Raw genomic sequence first — 19,607 nt, 5'->3', positions numbered from 1 at the left:
AGACGGACAATACCACAGTGGTAGCCTACGTAAACCACCAAGGCAGGCTGGGTTCACCGGGCGTTCACCACACAGCACACAGACTCCTGTCCTGGACGTACAGAAACTTGCATTCCAGCAGGGCAGTTCATCTCCCCAGTGTGGACAACAAGGCAGCAGACCTCCTGTCCAGAAAAGCTCCAGACAGCTCGGAGTGGAGACTGCATCCTCAAGTGGTGAAACTGATTTGGGAGAGGCTTCGACCAGCATGAGTCGACCTCTTTGCCACAGCCGAGTCCACTCATTGACCCCTATGGTTCTCCATGGAGAGAGACTGGGGCCCCCTGGGAGTGGACGTACTAGCTCACCCTTGGCCACAGAGGCTATTGTATGTGTTCCCTCCGCTACCATTATTACCGCTGACACTAGAGAGGATCAGGGTGGAGAGAGCACAGGTTTTGCTGGTTGCACCCAGATGGCTGAGACGCCCCTGGCTCCCGCTACGCAAGGACCTCCTGAGCCAAGCGGAGGGGCTATGATGGCACCCGAACCCAGCCCAGTTCCAACTCTGGGTCTGGCCATTGAAGGGAGCCATCTAGTCAGACAAGGTTTGACAGATGCAGTAGTAGAAACACTACAGTCTGCTAGGGCGCCAAGCACTAGAGCCCAGTACTCATACAAATGGAAAGTTTTCCAAGACTGGTGCAATGCCAAAGGTCATGATCCAGTGACCTGCCCTATTGAGACGATACTAACCTTCTTACAACACCTGTTTGACGCAGGAAAATCAGCGTCCACTTTGAAGGTATACCTGGCAACAATATCAGTGTGCCACGACAAAATTGACTCGGTGTCCCCTGGGGCAAATTTCCTGGCAGTGCAATTTCTTAAAGGGGCTCGGAGGTTTTGTCCTCCCATGAAAAATATGGTCCCCAAGTGGGATGATGCCAACAGTGCGAATGTCAGCAAACATTCTGACAGCTCCCAGACTGACTCCTTCAGCTGGGGTAAGTCCAGCAGTGGAAAAGCCTATGCAAGGGCTGCTGAGGACTGCCAGCATCTAGTCCTGGTTCTTCTGGTGAAGGGAGAGGCAGCTCCTGCTTCTCTACCTCTGATGGTGGTGGAGGCAGAGGCAGCTCCAGTTCCTCCCCTCGTGATGGGGGGGAAGTGATACCAGCAGGTAAAACTAAATTGCCAAAATGATTAATAGATCGATTAAAAAAAATATTCAGTGAAAAAAGACACTTTACAGAGCCTTAAAAAGGGACCAAAAAGAAAATACACAGAAGAGTACACGGAACTGCAAACGCAAGTCAAAAAAGAAGTTAGAGAGAAATAGAAATTAACAATTCCAAAATGTTTTTCCAATATTACAACAGCAAGAAAACATTCAAAGAGGAGGTTAAATGTCTAAGTGATACAAATGGCAAAATCATAGATGAAGAAAAAAATAGCAAATATATAAAATGATTACTTTTCACAAGTTTTTACAAAGGAGGGTACAGACAACATGCCCTACATGTCATCCAGTTCCTATCCAGTTTTAAATAACTTTAGCATAACCGAGGCAGAAGTGTTAAAGGGACTAGGAGCTCTTAAAATAAACAAATCCCCTGGGACGGATGAGATCCTCCCAATAGTACTCAAAGAAATTATTTACAAACCGCTAACCAAGATCATGCAACAATCTCTTGACACAGGGGTGGTACCGACAGACTGGAAAATTGCAAACGTAATACCGACCCACAAAAAGGGAAACAACACTGAACCAGGTAACTACAGATCAATAAGCCTGACTTCTATTATATGCAAACTTATGGAAACTATAATAAGAACTAAATGGAAAATTACCTATATGGTAACAGTGTCCTGGGAGACAGTCAACATTGTTTTAGGAAAGGGAGATCGTGAATCTATGATCGAGGAATCTATGAAAAAGACCTAGGAGTTTTTGTTGACTCAGAAATGTCTTCATCTAGACAATGTGAGAAAGCTATAAAAAAGGCTAACAAGTTGCTCGGATACATTGTGAAAAGTGTTGAATTTAAATCAAGGGAAGTAATGTTAAAACTGTACAATGCACTAGTAAGACCTCAGTTTGAATATTGTGTTCAGTTCTGGTCACCTCGCTATAAAAAAGATATTGCTGCTCTAGAAAGAGTGCAAAGAAGAGCGACCAGAATTATTCTGGGCTTAAAAGGCATGTCATATGCAGACAGGCTAAAAGAACTGAATCTGTTCAGTCTTGAACAAAGAAGACTACGCGGTGACCTAATTCAAGCATTCAAAATTCTAAAAGATATTGACAATGTCGACCCAAGGGACTTTTTCGACCTGAAAAAAGCAGGGGTCACAAATGGAGATTAGACAAAGGGGCATTCAGAACAGAAAATAGGAGGCACTTTTTTACATAGAGAATCATGAGGGTCTGGAATCAACTCCCCAGTAATGTTGTTGAAGCTGACACCCTGGGATCCTTCAAGAAGCTGCTTGATGAGATTCTGGGATCAATAAGCTACTAACAACCAAATGAGCAAGATGGGCTCGAATGGCCTCCTCTTGTTTGTAAACTTTATGTTCTTATGTTCTTCTTATGTTCTTATGTAGTCATCCTCTACTGGTGGAAAAGGACCCAGCAGGCATTCACCCTCTGCTGGTGGACGGGGACCCAGCAGGCATTCACCCTCTGCTGGTGGACGGGAACCCAGCAGGCATTCACCCTCTGCTGGTGAACAGGGACCCTGCAGGCTTCACCCTCTGCTGGTGAAGGAGGCAGCGGCAGAGGCAGCTCCTGCTGCTCTGCTCCTGGCAGTGGAGATGGCGGAGGCAGAGGCAGCTCCTGCTGTTCTGCTCCTGGCGGTGGAGGTGGCGGAGGCATGTAGTCTCCTGGCGATGGAGGTGGGAGCGGCGTGTAGTCATAGTGGCGGAGGTGGAAGCGGCGTGCAGTCTACCCTTATTACAGGGGACTGGTGCGGCTCTCCCTCACTTGTAGGGGAAGGTGATGGAGGCAGAGGAAGCTCCTCTCCTCCAGGTGGTGACGGTAGGGGAAGTGATACCAGCAGGCACTCACCCTTTGCTGGTGGAAGTGGGAACAGCTCCCTCTTGGGCTTTGGATCCCCGCGGTCCCCCCTTCTGGGCACTGGACTCTCTCGGTCCCCCTCCTGGGTGCTGGAGACCCTGCTAACTGGGCTGCTGTTCTGTTTATAGCTGCCTCCAGTTAGCAGAGGACCAACTCCACACCTTCCTCCAGGGAGTAATAAAAACAGCACATGGCATGTGAGGCCAAAATAAACAGACAAACAAAACAGACTAACACTTAAACAAACAGTGGACTAACAGACAAACACGGTGAGTCAAAACAACGGTTATATATTTTACTTTGTTTAGTTTTCTAGTTTGCCACAGACCCCCATTCGAGCCCATGGCGTCAGCAAAACTGCGCCATTTTTCCTTGAAGGTGACATTTTTAATAGGCATTACGTCTGCCAAACGAACAAGTGAGCTTCATGCGCTGTCCATTGATGACACATGCATGGCTTTCACGGGGGAATGACCCGCGGGTAACATTACGAACAAATCCAGCCTTTTTACCAAAAGTGGTATATTCATTCCATATCAACCAGCTGGTGGTTTTGGAAACTTTCAGACCTCCCCCGCACAAGTCAGAGCAGGACCGTAGACAGCACACTCTAAGTCCAGTTCGGGCTCTGCTCTGTTATTTGGATAGGACGGCGTCCTGGAGACAGTCCAACCAGCTGTTTGTCTGCTATTGGTCCCGTTCTAGTGGTCAGGCCCTATCGAAGCAACGTCTAGTGCACCGGGTGGCAGATGCGTTACGCTTAGCGTATGAACAGACGGAGTCCCCCTTACAGGGGGACATTACGACCCACTCTGCCAGGGGCCAGGCAACTTCGTGGGCTCTCCTTCATGGGGCCTCCTTAGATGAACTATGCAATGTTGCTACATGGACAGGTAGACAGACATTTGTGCGATTTTACTGCCTTGATGTGGTAAACCGAGCGAGACCATCTCTGGGAGCTAGGGTGTTGCAGGTGGCATGCCCTTAGACGTCACGTGGGCTCTGAGGCTATCACCGTGAGGTTGTACTGTTGGTAATCTGGAGCCACGACAGCTTTGGTACAGCTTCCCATTCGGTAATGGTTGTCCTTCACTTGAATTACCATAACCCTGGTTCCCTGCAAGAGAATGACAACCATTACCCTTCAAGATCGTGTTCCCAGCTGACCTCTGATTTTGAAAGAAAGTGGTGATACGTTACTGTGAGGACATCCCTCTTCAACAGGAGGTGGGAGGGACTTCCCCGTCACAGCAGGATCCTGATAGGGCAGTGGGACGGGGAACTCCCTGTCTATATGAACATGTTTGGAAAAGGCAGGGAGGGGGTTAAATTTCTCCCTGCCAGAAAAACATGTAAGAATGTGGCTGGAGCGCTAATTGAATAATTATTGATTAATTGGGCTCCAGCCACAGGGGATAAAAGCCAGGGAAGAGGCCCTGGCTGGCAGAGTGAATAGTGAGTGTGTGTTTTCTGTTTGGGGTGTGTTCTTTTGTTTGGAGTTTGCTTTTGTGTTGGAGAGTTTTGTGTTTTTAAAACAAAGGAATATCTTGTTTAAAGACCTGGAACCTGACTGTTTTCTAAGTTCATTTTGATTATTTCTAGTAGAACCTCTTTTTGTTGGCCCTTGTGCCTATTTATTTGATTATTTTATTTAATAAAATAACTTTATTTTTGCCTTTACTCTGTCTTTGAGCCTCAATCCACTCGCCAGCCTGTCACACTTAGTGTCAGAAACGGGATAGCGTCAACTAGAGTTTCAGAGCATTTTTTTTTTCTTTTTTGCATTTTTTGGGAATTTTTGAATTTTTGAATTTTTGTGGGGAATTTTTTTGATTTTTGGAGGTTCCTTTTTTTTTTTTGTTTTCATCTATGAGAATGGGCAAAAGGCAGAGGCAGCGGAGGCAGCAGCAGCAGCAGCAGCAGAAGCAGCGGCCGCAGTAGCCCCGCCATCACCAACCCAAACCCTGTGGGAAGACCCAGCGAGCTTGTTCCCGTGCTGTACCTGGTGCGGGAAGGATGACCACAAGTGGAGGTCATGTCCAATGGCCCAACTGGTGTGGGCGTTGTGAGGAAGATGGTCACAACTGGGCAGGATGCCCCCACAACTCAGACCAGGAGCAACCACCAACCCCATCCTCGGCAGCCACCCCACCAGCACCGCCTTCACCACCATCACGAGAGATCTGGGAGTGGTTGGTGTACCCCGAAGCGGACCACTCCCACGACCTTCCCATCACCATCAACATGCTGTGGCATCGAGATGGGGAGAGATGGGAGGAGTGGGAGAGAGAGCATCACCCGGGGTCCATCCAGGAAATATTCATTATGGTCCTGGCATACCTGGCGATAGACATGGGGGAGATCCCACACCTTGCAGAAATGGGGGGGAGCCGCTGCCGTCACCCAGAGAGGGGGAGCCGCTGCCGTCACCCAGAGAGGGGGAGCCGCTGCCGTCGCCCAGAGAGGAGCCGCCGCTCCCAGAGCCCAGAGAGGGGGAGCCGCCGCTCCCAGAGACCAGAGAGGGGGAGCTGCCGCTCCCAGAGTCCAGAGAGGAGGAGCTGCCGCTCCCAGAGTCCAGAGAGGAGGAGGAGCTGCTGCTCCATCAGCCCAGAGAGGAGGAGCTGCCGCTCCCTCAGCCCGAACGTCCACAGCCCGAGAGGGAGGAGCCCAAACGTCCACAGCCCGAGAGGGAGGAGCCCGAACGTCCACAGCCCGAGAGGGAGGAGCCCGAACGTCCACAGCCCGAGAGGGAGTAGCCCGAACGTCCACAGCCCGAGAGGGAGGAGCCCGAACGTCCACAGCCCGAGGGGAAGGAGCCCAAGCGGGAGGAGCCGCTGCCATCACCCAGAGAGGGAGAGCCGCTGCTGTCGCCCAGAGAGGAGCTGCCGCTCCCAGAGCCCATAGAGGGGGAGCCGTCGCTCCCAGAGCCCAGAGAGGGGGAGCCGTCGCTCCCAGAGACCAGAGAGGGGGAGCCGTCGCTCCCAGAGACCAGAGAGGGGGAGCTGCCGCTCCCAGAGTCCAGAGAGGAGGAGGAGCTGCCGCTCCCTCAGCCCGAGAGGTAGGAGCCCGAACATCCACAGCCCGAGAGGGAAGAGCCCGAATGTCCACAGCCCAAGAGGGAGGAGCCCGAATGTCCACAGCCCGAGGGGAAGGAGCTCGGTGCGTCCACGGCCCGAGCGGGAGGAGTCGGTGCATCCACAGGCCCAGGGCTGAAGGGACCAGCAGGGAAAGAACAGCTGGAACTGTCTCTCCCTCCACCACCAGGAGAGGGAGAACAGCCGGAGCTGTCTCTCCCTCCACCTTCAATAGAGGGGGAACAGCCGGAGCTGTTTCTCCCTCCAACACCAGCAGAGGGAGAACAGCCAGAGCTGTCTCTCCCTCCACCTTCAACAGAGGGGGAACAGCGGGCGCTGTCTCTCCCTCCACCTTCAACAGAAGGGGAACAGCGGGCGCTGTCTCTTCCTCCACAGCCAGCAGAAGATGCTGGAGGACCCACCCAGCCTCTGTACCAGCTGCTGAGGGGAGCGCAGAGACAAGCTGCCCGGCGGCTAAGAGGCACAGCGCCATCGCCTTGGGATGCTTGTTCGCCATCGCCTGGGGATTCTTGTTCGCCATCGCCTGGGAATACTTGTTCGCCATCGTCTGGGGATGCTTGCTCCGCATCGCCTGGGGAGGCCAACTGCTCCGCATCACCTGGGGAGGCCAACTGCTTCGCATCGCTTGGGGTCGCTGTTGGCCCGCCATCGCCCAGGGGGAAGGTACTGCTGTCCCGAGAGTTAGAAAGGATGGAGCTACCGTCCCGAGAGCCGGAGGGTCCAGCATCGCCAGGGGGTCCAGAGTCGCCAGAGGGTCCAGTGTCACCAGCGCCGCCAGAGGGTACAACGTCGCCAGCATCGCCAGAGGGTACAACGTCGCCTGCATCGCCAGAGGGGCCAGGGGGTCCCGCGTCGCCAAGGGATCCAGAGGGAGCTGGGCTGCCGTTCCCGCCTCCGCCACCAGAGGGAGCCGGGCCACCGTTCCCGCCTCTGCCACCAGAGGGAACCGGGCCGCCGTTCCCGCCTCTGCCACCAGAGGGAGCTGGGCCGCCGTTCCCGCCTCAGCCACCAGAGGGAGCCGGGCCGCCGTTCCTGCCTCTGCCACTAGAGGGAGCCGGGCTGCCGTTCCCGCCTCCGCCATCAGAGGGAGTCTGGTCGCGAGGGTTCAGTCCTGCTGGGAAGATGCCAGATGGGGAACTAAATATTCCACCTTGGCTGCCCCCATGGACCACGGACGTCTCCCCGTCCCGGGACCGGACAAAGGACTTTGGGACTTAAGGGGGGGAGGTGGCCGTTGGGGCCATGTGTGCTAGGCACTGGGGGGGGGGGATATGTGATGGGGAACTCCCCGTCTATATGAACATGTTTGGAAATGGCAGGGAGGGGGTTAAATTTCTCCCTGCCAGAAAAAACATGTGAGAATGTGGCTGGAGCTCTAATTGAATAATTATTGATTAATTGGGCTCCAGCCACAGGGGATAAAAACCAGGGGAGAGGCCCTGGCTGGCAGAGTGAATAGTGAGTGTGTGTTTTCTGTTTGGGGTGTGTTCTTTTGTTTGGAGTTTGCTTTAGTGTTGGAGAGTTTTGTGTTTTTAAAAGAAAGGAATATCTTGTTTATAGACCTGGAACCTGACTGTTCTGTAAGTTCATTTTGATTATTTCTAGTAGAACCTCTTTTTGATTATTGTATTTAATAAAATAACTTTATTTTTGCCTTTACTCTGTCTCTGAGCCTCAATCCACTCGCCAGCCTGTCACAGGCAGGTTTTTTATATATGCTCAGTGATTGACGGTAAGAGAGGGCACTTTTCCTGTTCAGTAATGGGTGTCATTCTCTTTCAGGGAACCAGGGTTATGGTAGTGGTAATAACTTAGCGTTTTGTTCTGTTGTGTCTAAATAATCACTGTTTGTTATTATTAGATGACTGAACACAATCTGAAGCTGTTGCCAAAGGCCAGCACTGAGCCTAGACAACATCACTGCACTTTGTTTCACTGAAGAACTGTATTGTCACTACGAGCACTAGAGCACACACTGTGGATTGTGTTTTTGTTTATATCTGTGTTACATGTGGGTGCAAAAGAACAGGAATGTCTTATTTGGGAACCAACCGTGGACAATACACGCCGTTGTACTGCCTGTTAACATCGTTTATTATTTACTGTTGTTACACCATCAGGCAATTAGATTTCAAACCATTAAACAACATTGCACTCTGTTCTGATAACTGCTGCATTACCTTCACCTGCACACAGTTAACCACTTTGCCACAGGCTGTCAAACCATGTGACCCATACTAAGTTTCATCACTTTTCATGCAACAGTGTTGATTTTAGACATTTGAAAATTTGGCGGAATAATAAAAATAATAATTAGAAGTTGCAAGCAACTTGACGGCTTCCATGGCATTCTTGTTCCTATCAGTGTTCTAGAGTAATCATGAGCCTACATGCACTGTCTAAGGATTTATATACACGTTTTTCATTTGACTTTTAAGGAAAGGTCAGAGGCCACAGGCAAAGAACATAAGAACATAAGAAAGTTTACAAACGAGAGGAGGCCATTCGGCCCATCTTGCTCGTTTGGTTGTTAGTAGCTTATTGATCCCAAAATCTCATCAAGCAGCTTCTTGAAGGATCCCAGGGTGTCAGCTTCAACAACATTACTGGGGAGTTGATTCCAGACCCTCACAATTCTCTGTGTAAAAAAGTGTCTCCTATTTTCTGTTCTGAATGCCCCTTTTTCTAAACTCCATTTGTGACCCCTGGTCCTTGTTTCTTTTTTCAGGCTGAAAAAGTCCCTTGGGTCGACATTGTCAATACCTTTTAGAATTTTGAATGCTTGAATTAGGTCGCCACGTAGTCTTTTTTGTTCAAGACTGAACAGATTCAATTCTTTTAGCCTGTCTGCATATGACATGCCTTTTAAGCCCGGAATAATTCTGGTCGCTCTTCTTTGCACTCTTTCTAGAGCAGCAATATCTTTTTTATAGCGAGGTGACCAGAACTGAACACAATATTCAAGATGAGGTCTTACTAGTGCATTGTATAGTTTTAACATTACTTCCCTTGATTTAAAGTCAACACTTTTCACAATGTATCCGAGCATCTTGTTAGCCTTTTTTATAGCTTCCCCACATTGTCTAGATGAAGAAAAACTCCTAGGTCTTTTTCATAGATTCCTTCTCCAATTTCAATATCTCCCATATGATATTTATAATGTACATTTTTATTTCCTGCGTGCAGTACCTTACACTTTTCTCTATTAAATGTCATTTGCCATGTGTCTGCCCAGTTCTGAATCTTGTCTAGATCATTTTGAATGACCTTTGCTGCTGCAACAGTGTTTGCCACTCCTCCTACTTTTGTGTCGTCTGAAAATTTAACAAGTTTGCTTACTATACCAGAATCTAAATCATTAATGTAGATTAGGAATAGCAGAGGACCTAAACTACTGTGGATCCCTGTTGGTACACTCCATTCTGAGGTTCCTCTAATCAGTACATTCTGAGGTTTGTTAACCACTCCCTAATCCATGTACATGTGTTTCCTTGAAAGGCACTACATAAAGATTATTAGGAAGGATGACCCTATCTGCACTTTCTAAAGAGTTATAAGCAATGTTTACATTTTACCTTTTGGGAAAGGTCAGAGGTCACAGGCAAGGACATATTTTGATAGAACATATGTGGTTTCATACATGTGTTCCACAGTAACCATAACCCTATCTGCACTCTGAAAGGAGTTGTATACAAGGTTTACATGTGTCCTTTAGGCAAAGGTCAGAGGTCACAGGAAAATACATTTTTGATAGAGCACATATGGATTCCTATATGTGTTCCATAGTAACCATAACCCTATCTGTACTCTGTAAGGAGTTATAAGCTATTTGAGCATTTGACCTTGTGGCAGAGTGTCCCGCCCCTTTGTTTATATTATTAGTATTAAGTATTGTTTGGCCAGACGAGCGAGACGCCGTCCGCCAGGTTATTGTTTTATTTTTGAATTACCTTGTGGGAATGCCTGACTGATCAGCTACTGAGTATTTAATTAGCTGACAGTCACGCATCCTTTATTTAACCCATGCAGAAAGATAACTGTTAACCAGTTAATCCCTCGGTCACCACTAGAAGAACCTGCAGCTTAGGTTGCATGGTGAAGGGTGTCAGACGCGAAACGAGAGATGTGAGTCTGAATCAATAGAGAACAATTACTATATTTAGAATATACTTGTTTTGTGTTTCATGTTGTTTTGGCCCTTCAAGAGTGTTGTTTTTTGTTTAAACATTTTATTTTTGTTCATTAATAAAAAGCTGAGTGCCGTTGCGTCTCAGTTTCACCTGTCAGTACTTGTGTGTGTTTGGATATCTGGTCTGACGTCACCACCCCGCAGCCATCCAGGTCACAGACCTTAAGGAGACGTCAAAGGTCACGGTCAAGGCAATTTTTGAAGAGTATATATGGGTTCCTATATGTGTTCCATAGTAATCGTTACCCTATCTGCACTCTGTATGGCGTTATAAGGTAGTTTTGCATGTGATCTTAAGGAGAGGTCAAAGGTCTTTTACCTTTAACCCTTTGCAGTCAATTCAGTGCTTGTCAGGTGCGTCAGGTCCAGTTTATTTTCACACATGTTGTTTATTTTACATGGAGAAAAAAGGACTAGAGACCTGTGCTTTACGTCTTTTTGATAAGAACATAAGAAAGTTTACAAACGAGAGGAGGCCATTCGGCCCATCTTGCTCATTTGGTTGTTAGTAGCTTATTGATCCCAAAACCTCATCAAGCAGTATAACTAGGATGTGTTCCTTCAAAATTTTGATTGATGACTTCCTGTGATCTTTATGACCTTATGAACTGTGTATGAACCTGAATATAGTTATGATTTGGTGAGGGGGGGGTCATGGATCATGAATAGGGGTAACATCCTAAATAAGGACCGTCATAACGATATGAATATACACACACCTCTCTCTCTCTCTCTCTCTTGTGGAGGATTGTGGGAAGGGCTTGCAGAGAGGTGGAACACCTGTGCGGTAGGACTGGGAAATTAAAAACTTTATTTATTTATTTATTTATTTTGTTTGTTTGTTTTGATAGTTACTTAGTTGTTCTTTTTGGGTGTGTGCTTGTTTGTTAATAGGTTAGTGGTGTGTGTTTGGAGATCCCGTAATGGGGTCTCATTCAGGAGGGCTGGGGGCTCTCACCTGCCGACATGGGGTCCTTTGCCTGCCTGACCCTGGGATTTCAGTGGAGGAGTGTCTGCTGGCAGTAGGAGAAGTGCTGGGATTTGAAAATATTAGGTCAGCGTCAAGAATGAATAAAGCGCTGGTAATATTTTTAGTGTAGGTGTCGCTGGTATACAAGCTGGTAGAGGAAGGCTTTACAGTAAAAGATGAATTTGTTCAGGTTTCCTCTCTAGTAACCCTGGTAACAAAAGTTATTCTTTCTAATGTGCCCCCCGTTTTTAAAAAATGAGCCATTAGAAAATAATTTAGCTAGTTATGGTAAACTTGTGTCCCCAATTAAGGGAATCCCGCTGGGTTGTAAAAATAACCATGTTAGGCACATCATTGTCATTTCGAAGGCAGGCGTTTGTGTTACTAAAAGATCCAAATCAAGTAATAAATGTACCCTGGAATTTTAGTGTAGAAGGGACGAATTGTGTGGTGTTCGTCAGTTCTGAGACGATGAGGCGTTTTTACTGTGGAGAACAGGGACACCAGAGGAAAGCCTGCCCGAGAAGGGAGGCTAGAGCAGAGACAAGGCAGGATCAGGGCGATGCTGGCGAGGGGAAGTCGGGGGTGTTGGGGGTGAGCGGGAGGAAGGGTCGACCACCAACAACAAGGCCTCTCACAAAGAGACCCAACCGTAGTCTGTCACTGACGGGTTCGGAGGATAATACAGCTACTACTGAGAATGGTGAAGAACCATTCAAGGCAGTAGTTAAAAAGAAAAGATTTCAACTGAAGGCTGCAGAGCTGCCGGATGGCAGAGTGCAGCCAGTGCAGAGCTCTGAACCCGTGTAGATAGAGAGACTACGAGCTCCAGACAGGGAGTCAGTCCCTCCCAATATGGAGGGAGAGAACACAACGAATGGTGAGCTGGGCACAGTGCAAAACTCTCCACTGGCTGAATCTCAGCCGCCTGAAATAGCGATGGCTGTGGAAGAGAACGGTGTCGAGGAGTCGGAGGGAGCTGCGGAGGAGCAGATTCTCGGGGGCGAGCAAGAGGTTGTATGTAGTGTGTTTAATGTTGGTGTATAGTCATTGGTACATGGTTTATAATATGGGTTACGAGCACGAGTGTTTAAAATGTACATTTCTATTTAAGCATGAGGATTGCACAGCACTTCACGTGCAGGTAAAATGTAATAATATGTGAGCACAGGAAATTGCACTTCATTAATTCACGTGCAGTTGTACCGAGACTCCAATTGAATGATTGATTAGCAATCGAGTCATGGTACACCTGCATAAAAGCAGCGTGTTTTCACTCACTGGGGGTTGTGTTTTCGGGAGTGGAGAATGTGAGAAACAGAGAGAAGAAAAACATAAAGTAAAATATAATAGAAGATAAATTGCTATGAGTGCTGGAAGTACCAGCAGCGTACTTGTTTTGTGTAGCGTTCATCCACCCTGTTTTGATAGTGTCTACTCGTTTTGTTTGACTCTTTATTTTTGGCTTAAAGTGTCGTGTCCTGTGTTTTTTGTTAAAATCTTTTTATTTTCTGTTTGTTTACTTATTAAATGCTAAGCACAAGCAAGCGCTCAGCTTCAACAAAAACCCACCTCTGTGTATTGTCTCGCTTCTTCCTGGTCTGTGACATCAACACGCACATGCGCACTGCGACCATCCTGCCATAGGCACACTTCCTGGCAGTGCAATTTCTTAAAGGGGCTCGGAGGCTTCGTCCCCCCATGAAAAGTATGGTCCCCAAGTGGGATCCGTAACTGGTACTGCGGGTCCTTACGGGTCCCCCATTTGAGCCCATGGCAAGCAGAGCTGCGCCCTGTTTCATTGAAGGTGGCATTTTTAATAGCCATTACGTCTGCCAGACGAGTAAGTGAGCTTCATGCTCTGTCCATCGATGACACATGTATGGCTTTCACTGGAAATGACTTGCGGGTAACATTAAGAACAAATCCAGCCTTTTTACCAAAACTTCAAGGTCGTGTCCCCAGCTGACCAGAAAATGACGATATATGCTATATGCTACAGGAGGTGTCTTCCTCCTCACAGCAGGGCCCTGAGGGCAACTTTTCTATCATGCTCAGTGATTGGTGGTCAGAGAGGGCTCTTCCCATTCGGTAATGTTTGTCATTCTTTTTCATAAGAACATAAGAACATAAGAAAGTTTAAAAACGAGAGGAGGCCATTCGGACCATTTTGCTCGTTTGGTTGTTAGTAGCTTATTGATCCCAGAATCTCATCAAGCAGCTTCTTGAAGGATCCCAGGGTATCAGCTTCAACAACATTACTGGGGAGTTGATTCCAGACCCTCACAATTCTCTGTGTAAAAAAGTGCCTCCTATTTTCTGTTCTGAATGCCCCTTTGTCTAATCTCCATTTGTGACCCCTGGTCCTTGTTTCTTTTTTCAGGCTGAAAAAGTCCCTTGGGTCGACACTGTCAATACCATTTAGAATTTGGAATGCTTGAATTAGGTCGCCACATAGTCTTCTTTGTTCAAGACTGAACAGATTCAATTATTTTAGCCTGTCTGCATATGACATGCCTTTTAAGCCCGGAATAATTCTGGTCGATCTTCTTTGTACTCTTTCTAGAGCAGCAATATCTTTTTTATAGCGAGGTGACCAGAACTGAACACAATATTCAAGATTAGGTCTTACTAATGCATTGTACAGTTTTAACATTACTTCCCTTGATTTAAATTCAACACTTTTCACAATGTATCCGAGCATCTTGTTAGCCTTTTTTATAGCTTCCCCACATTGTCTAGATGAAGACATTTCTGAGTCAACAAAAACTCCTAGGTCTTTTTCATAGATTCCTTCTCCAATTTCAGTATCTCCCATATGATATTTATAATGTACATTTTTATTTCCTGCGTGCAGTACCTTACACTTTTCTCTATTAAATGTCATTTGCCATGTGTCTGCCCAGTTCTGAATCTTGTCTAGATCATTTTGAATGACCTTTGCTGCTGCAACAGTGTTTGCCACTCCTCCTACTTTTGTGTCGTCTGCAAATTTAACAAGTTTGCTTACTATACCAGAATCTAAATCATTAATGTAGATTAGGAATAGCAGAGGACCTAATACTGATCCCTGTGGTACACCGCTGGTTACCACACTCCATTCTGAGGTTTTTCCTCTAATCAGTACTTTCTGTTTTCTACATGTTAACCACTCCCTAATCCATGTACATGTGTTTCCTTGAATCCCAACTGCGTTCAGTTTGAGAATTTATCTTTTGTGCGGGACTTTGTCAAAAGCTTTCTGGAAATCTAAATAAACCATGTCATATGCTTTGCAATTATCCATTATGGATGTTGCATCCTCAAAAAAATCAAGCAAGTTAGTTAGACACGATCTCCCTTTCCTAAAACCATGTTGACTGTCTCCCAGGACCCTGTTACCATATAGGTAATTTTCCATTTTGGATCTTATTATAGTTTCCATAAGTCTGCATATAATAGAAGTCAGGCTTACTGGTCTGTAGTTACCTGGTTCAGTTTTGTTTCCCTTTTTGTGGATCGGTATTACGTTTGCAATTCTCCAGTCTGTCGGTACCACCCCTGTGTCAAGAGACTGCTGCATGATCTTGGTTAGCGGTTTGTAAATTACTTCTTTCATTTCTTTGAGTACTACTGGGAGGATCTCATCCGGCCCAGGGGATTTGTTTATTTTAAGAGCTCCTAGTCCCTTTAACACTTCTGCCTCAGTTATGCTAAAGTTATTTAAAACTGGATAGGAACTGGATGACATGTGGGGCATGTTGTCCGTATCTTCCTTTGTAAAAACTTGTGAAAAGTAATCATTTAATATATTTGCTATTTTTTTTTTCTTTGGACAGGGTCTGACATCGGACTGGAAAGGGAAAATTGTAATGTCGGACCTGGTCCAACATAGGACCGCAAAGGGTTAAAATGTATCTTTTTTTCAACACAATATTTAGGTTTTTTTTTTTATAAAAAATAAATAAAAATGTAAGTTTTTTTATCATTATGTATTCCGCTTAGTGTTTTCAAAGAGATATTTCTTAATTCTGTGACCTGAGGGACCTTGCAATATTGATGTTTGGGCAAAATAAAAGACATTCTTCCACCTGAGGGTACCATACCAACTCAACTAGAGCCATTGCCCAGCCATCTCGGATTTTGCTAGTAAAATTCTCCTGGGGATTTTCGAGCCCGCTGAGTTCAGAAATGCTAATCATTATTTATTTATTTCCCTTTTGAGCTGTGACCTGGCAAAAGTCAACCTAATCTCACCAGAAAAATCACCCTGGGCTCAACTTAGGCACTACCATCATGTGTATGAATAGGGATTTTGAGAAAAAAATACCAGGCGCACCTAACTCACTTTTAGGAAGTTGCCATATAAGGTTTGAGTTTTATTCGAACTTCAGCCCAGCCCTTTACGCTGTAGGGGATGTGGTCCTAAAATGTTAGTATTGCTGTAAGAACCTTAGGGACGACTCTTCCAAATTGTGTCCCCCCACTAGTCATTATAACCCCCTCTGAAATTTGAATAGTTAGTATTTCAATAGAGTTTAGGCTGAAATAACTCACGGGGTTATCCGCAGATTTGGGATGGTTGAAGTTGCATTTGTCATGCATTCGAGCATTGCTTATGGCCACTTTGGTGAGGCTAAAGTACCACATAGTCCTAACCGAACTGCCGTTATTATTCAATATTGCATTGTCTGGGGCTAAATCTAGAGTAAAAAGTGACAAGTTGTGCTTCCAATGGCACTAGCTTAACCATAAGCAATGCTCGAATGCATGACAAATGCAACTTCAAAGATCTGCCGAAAATCCAAAATCCGCAGATGCTAAAATATTTTGCTTGATTGTTGTAGATCTCATCAACGTCTATACAAAAATATCTTTGGGTGATTTTTTGGAGCCCTCCCACGTATCAGAGGGGGTTAATGATCAGTGTGGAGATTTGAAACCAAAAGTGTTTCACAAAATTTGGAAGAGTGGTCCCTAAGATTCTTACAACAATACTAACATTTTAGGACCAGCATCGCCTACAGGTTAAAGGGTTGGACTGAAGTTCAAATAAAACTTGTCACTTACCCCTCGTCTGGCAACTTACCAAAAGTGAGTTAGGTGCTCCTGGTATTTTTTCTCAAAAGCACTATTCATATTAATAGTCAAACTATTAATTAAGAGTCAAAGTCAAAACTTTAAAATCAGCAGGCCATTGTTTGTTTTGGTATTGACAGTGTTTTGTCTGAGTATTGTATGATTATGGTGGTAGAGTTTGTTTTTAAATTAAGGTTAGTAGCTTTATCACCAACCTTGTTATACATGGCCAATCGTATTATACAGAGGTCTTGTGCAACCACCGTGAATAATAAGATTGTAAAATATCAAAGTTTATAGAACAATTATTGTTCACTATATATAGTAATAATGTTTTGTACTAATGGCTCATCACTTTCTGCAGCACCTGATTTTCCAATGAGGTCTGCCATCCAAGTACTAACCAGGCTCAACGTTAATTAGTGGCCAAAGTAAAGGTTGCCAAGCATGCAAACTGAATAAAATGTCTACACATACCTGATACTGAGCAGGACCTGGTGTCGTAACATCTTGCCTCTTTAGAAATTCAGGGGTTCGTGTAGCTGTAGAGCCAAACCCTCCTTTTCTTGTGCTCTCAAGGTATGTCTTTTTCAAACTTTCTTGTGCAAGTCCATAGTTAAATATATTATACGCTCCAGGACCTAAAATAATAAAAAAAAAAAAAAAAAAACAATACAAAATAAGGCAGCAACGATCGTGTCTAGTGCAGTAATGTATTCTTTTGGTCTACTGGGTGTGTCTGTGTGGTGATATATATATATAGATATCTATATATCTTATATATAGATATATATTATATATATAATTGGCATATTAATATGCATATTAAATTGATACAATTACTACATCCATCTAATTTAAATGAGTTTTATTACTGATGCTATTATTATTATCCTTAACTGTAAATAAAATTGTTTAAAATGTATTAATTTATGCATTCGAGACTGGACACGTTACCCTGGTGTACCCAGTACAATTTTATTTATTTATTTTTTTTGGCATTAGCCCAAATACGTAAAGCAAAACCATTTAAAAACAGGGTGTGCTTTTTTTGATTGTCACATTGCCTGCAATGTTGTGTACTGCATGTAAATAGGTCTAATTATACAAAGTTATATTTACACAAGAAAATTTGTATTCACGTAAACGTTTTGAAAACTAAATAACTTGTTGAAACAAACTCAAGAGAACAAGCAGGCAATAGACAAAAAGTAAACATAACTCAAACACTACGATTAGCCTCTTGAGTTTTTAAATCATTGTAAGCAATTTATAAACTACCTCAGTTATCGTGTGTTTCTGCTTTACCAGGACGAGGTGCACAACGCTGGCTTGTTTGGGCTCACTTGAACTTGCGACTTTTTTTGTAGGTCGTCCAACAGGTCTGTACATCCTGTTTTCTGTGAGAAGATGCTGAGTTGCTGAGCCTCTGCGGTATTTTCTAGTTTTTGTTGACGTCTGACAAGTAGTATTTCATTTATGTTTTATCTTCAAGTGTCCACCAGCACACACAGCCACTTTTGTTTAGTGGGAACCAGCAATATTCTTATTTAGATAACGAATGAGAGAGACCAGGGTACAACAGTACCCCGGGGTACTGCGTGGTTTCTCGTTTATTTAACCAGGAAAGTTACCTAGTGTCCTTTTGATATGCTGTGCCTTTTAAATCTGTTTTACTGTGGGAAAAAAAACAACTTTTAAACAGCGCTTGTAAAATAAACAGCACGTGTGAAAATAAATTGGACCTGACGCGCCTGACAGGCGCTGAATAAATGACCACTAAGGGTTAAAAGGCATGTCACATGCAGACAGGCTAAAATAATTTAATTTATTCAGTCTTGAAAGAAGACTACGCGGCAATCTGATTCAAGCATTCAAAAATTCAAAAAGGTTGACCCAAGGGACTTTTTCGACTTGAAAAAAGAAACAAGGATCAGGAGTCTAGGTAAAGGGGCATTCAGAACAGAAAATAACTTTTTTTTACACAGAGAATTGTGGGAATCTGGAACCAACTTCCCAGCAATGTTGTTGAAGCTGACACCCTGGGGTCCTTGAGGAAGCTGCATGATAAGATTTTGGGATCAATAAGCTACTAACAAGGAAACGAGCAAGATGGGCCGAATGGCCTCCTCTCATTTGTAAACTTTATGTCTAGAAGGAAAAAAAAGTCACGTAGGATAATTATATGAAATTAGCATGTAGTTTTATTTTGATTTAACATTAGATGGAGCAATAGCAATATAGACTATCGGTATACACAGTAGTGTTATATTTTCACAGTAACCCAGCTAGCTCCTGGGAAGTAGTACGTAGTAAAATGACCAATTACAGTCTGTCTTCAAGGTGAGGAAGAATCAAAAACATTTGCTGTCGGTCACAAAAGTAGTGTTGCTACTAAAATAAAAACAGAACATGACAGACAGGTTGAGGAAAACAGGCAATACGTGAAAGCTGTGTGCCAAAGTTTAATTTTCAGTTGACGTGCTGGTATTGCACTGCGTGGCCATGAGTCTGTAGAGTCTTCTAATCAGAGCAACTTTTAAGAGTTATTGGAACTAAGAGCAAATAGCAACACCTAATTGATCATTTCCATAAAAGGTGTGAGAAATCATTTAGTTACATTCAAAGAAAGCATCAGAATGAGCTGATTTCAATAATGAAAGATCACACACATTAAGTGAAATAGCACAACAAGTACGAAATGCCGGTATGTTTGCTTTAATGACAGATAAAACACAAGCTACATAGCAATACCAATGGACACAAACAAAAAACTGCAACAGCTATTGGAACAATACAAGACTGTCTTTCATGAAGACATAGGCAAAGTAAAAAACTTTAAAGCAAAGTGTGTGCTTAAAGAAAATGTACACCCACATTTTTGAAAGCAGGACAAGTGCCTTACTCTATCAGACCCAAAGTAGAAGCAGAAGTGAAAGGGCAACTCCAATTGTTCCAGTTATAAAAAAAAAAAGAGGGTTCAGTAAGAATCTGTGGGGATTTTAAAGTCACAGTGAATGCAGTACTCCAAGTAGCCCAGTATCCATTGCCATGATTGGATGATATTTTTGCTGCTTTATAGGCAGACAGTGAGATAGTAAAATAGACCTATGACATGCACACTTACAGCTAGAAGTAGAGGAAGACTCAAAGCAATACCTAGCAATCAACACAGACAAAGGACTTTACCGTTACAATCGCCCCGTGTTTGGAATTGCATCAGCACCTGCTATCTGG

The 19,607-nt window shown here is 44.7% G+C and overlaps 1 protein-coding gene across 1 annotated transcript in view; it reads right to left on the bottom strand.

Annotated features, from left to right (window-relative positions):
- The window catches only part of stpg2 (sperm-tail PG-rich repeat containing 2), a 219,172-nt gene that overhangs the window by 87,358 nt on the left and 112,207 nt on the right, over positions 1–19,607 (bottom strand). Inside the window, exon 9 of the mRNA XM_041257083.1 lies at positions 16,848–17,011. Coding sequence (XP_041113017.1) covers positions 16,848–17,011 — 164 coding nt within the window. The remainder of the gene's footprint in view (positions 1–16,847; positions 17,012–19,607) is intronic.

Source organism: Polyodon spathula, chromosome 1, assembly GCF_017654505.1.
Source record: "Polyodon spathula isolate WHYD16114869_AA chromosome 1, ASM1765450v1, whole genome shotgun sequence".
Classification (NCBI taxonomy): domain Eukaryota; kingdom Metazoa; phylum Chordata; class Actinopteri; order Acipenseriformes; family Polyodontidae; genus Polyodon; species Polyodon spathula.
This window is presented reverse-complemented; position numbering and strand designations above follow the sequence as displayed.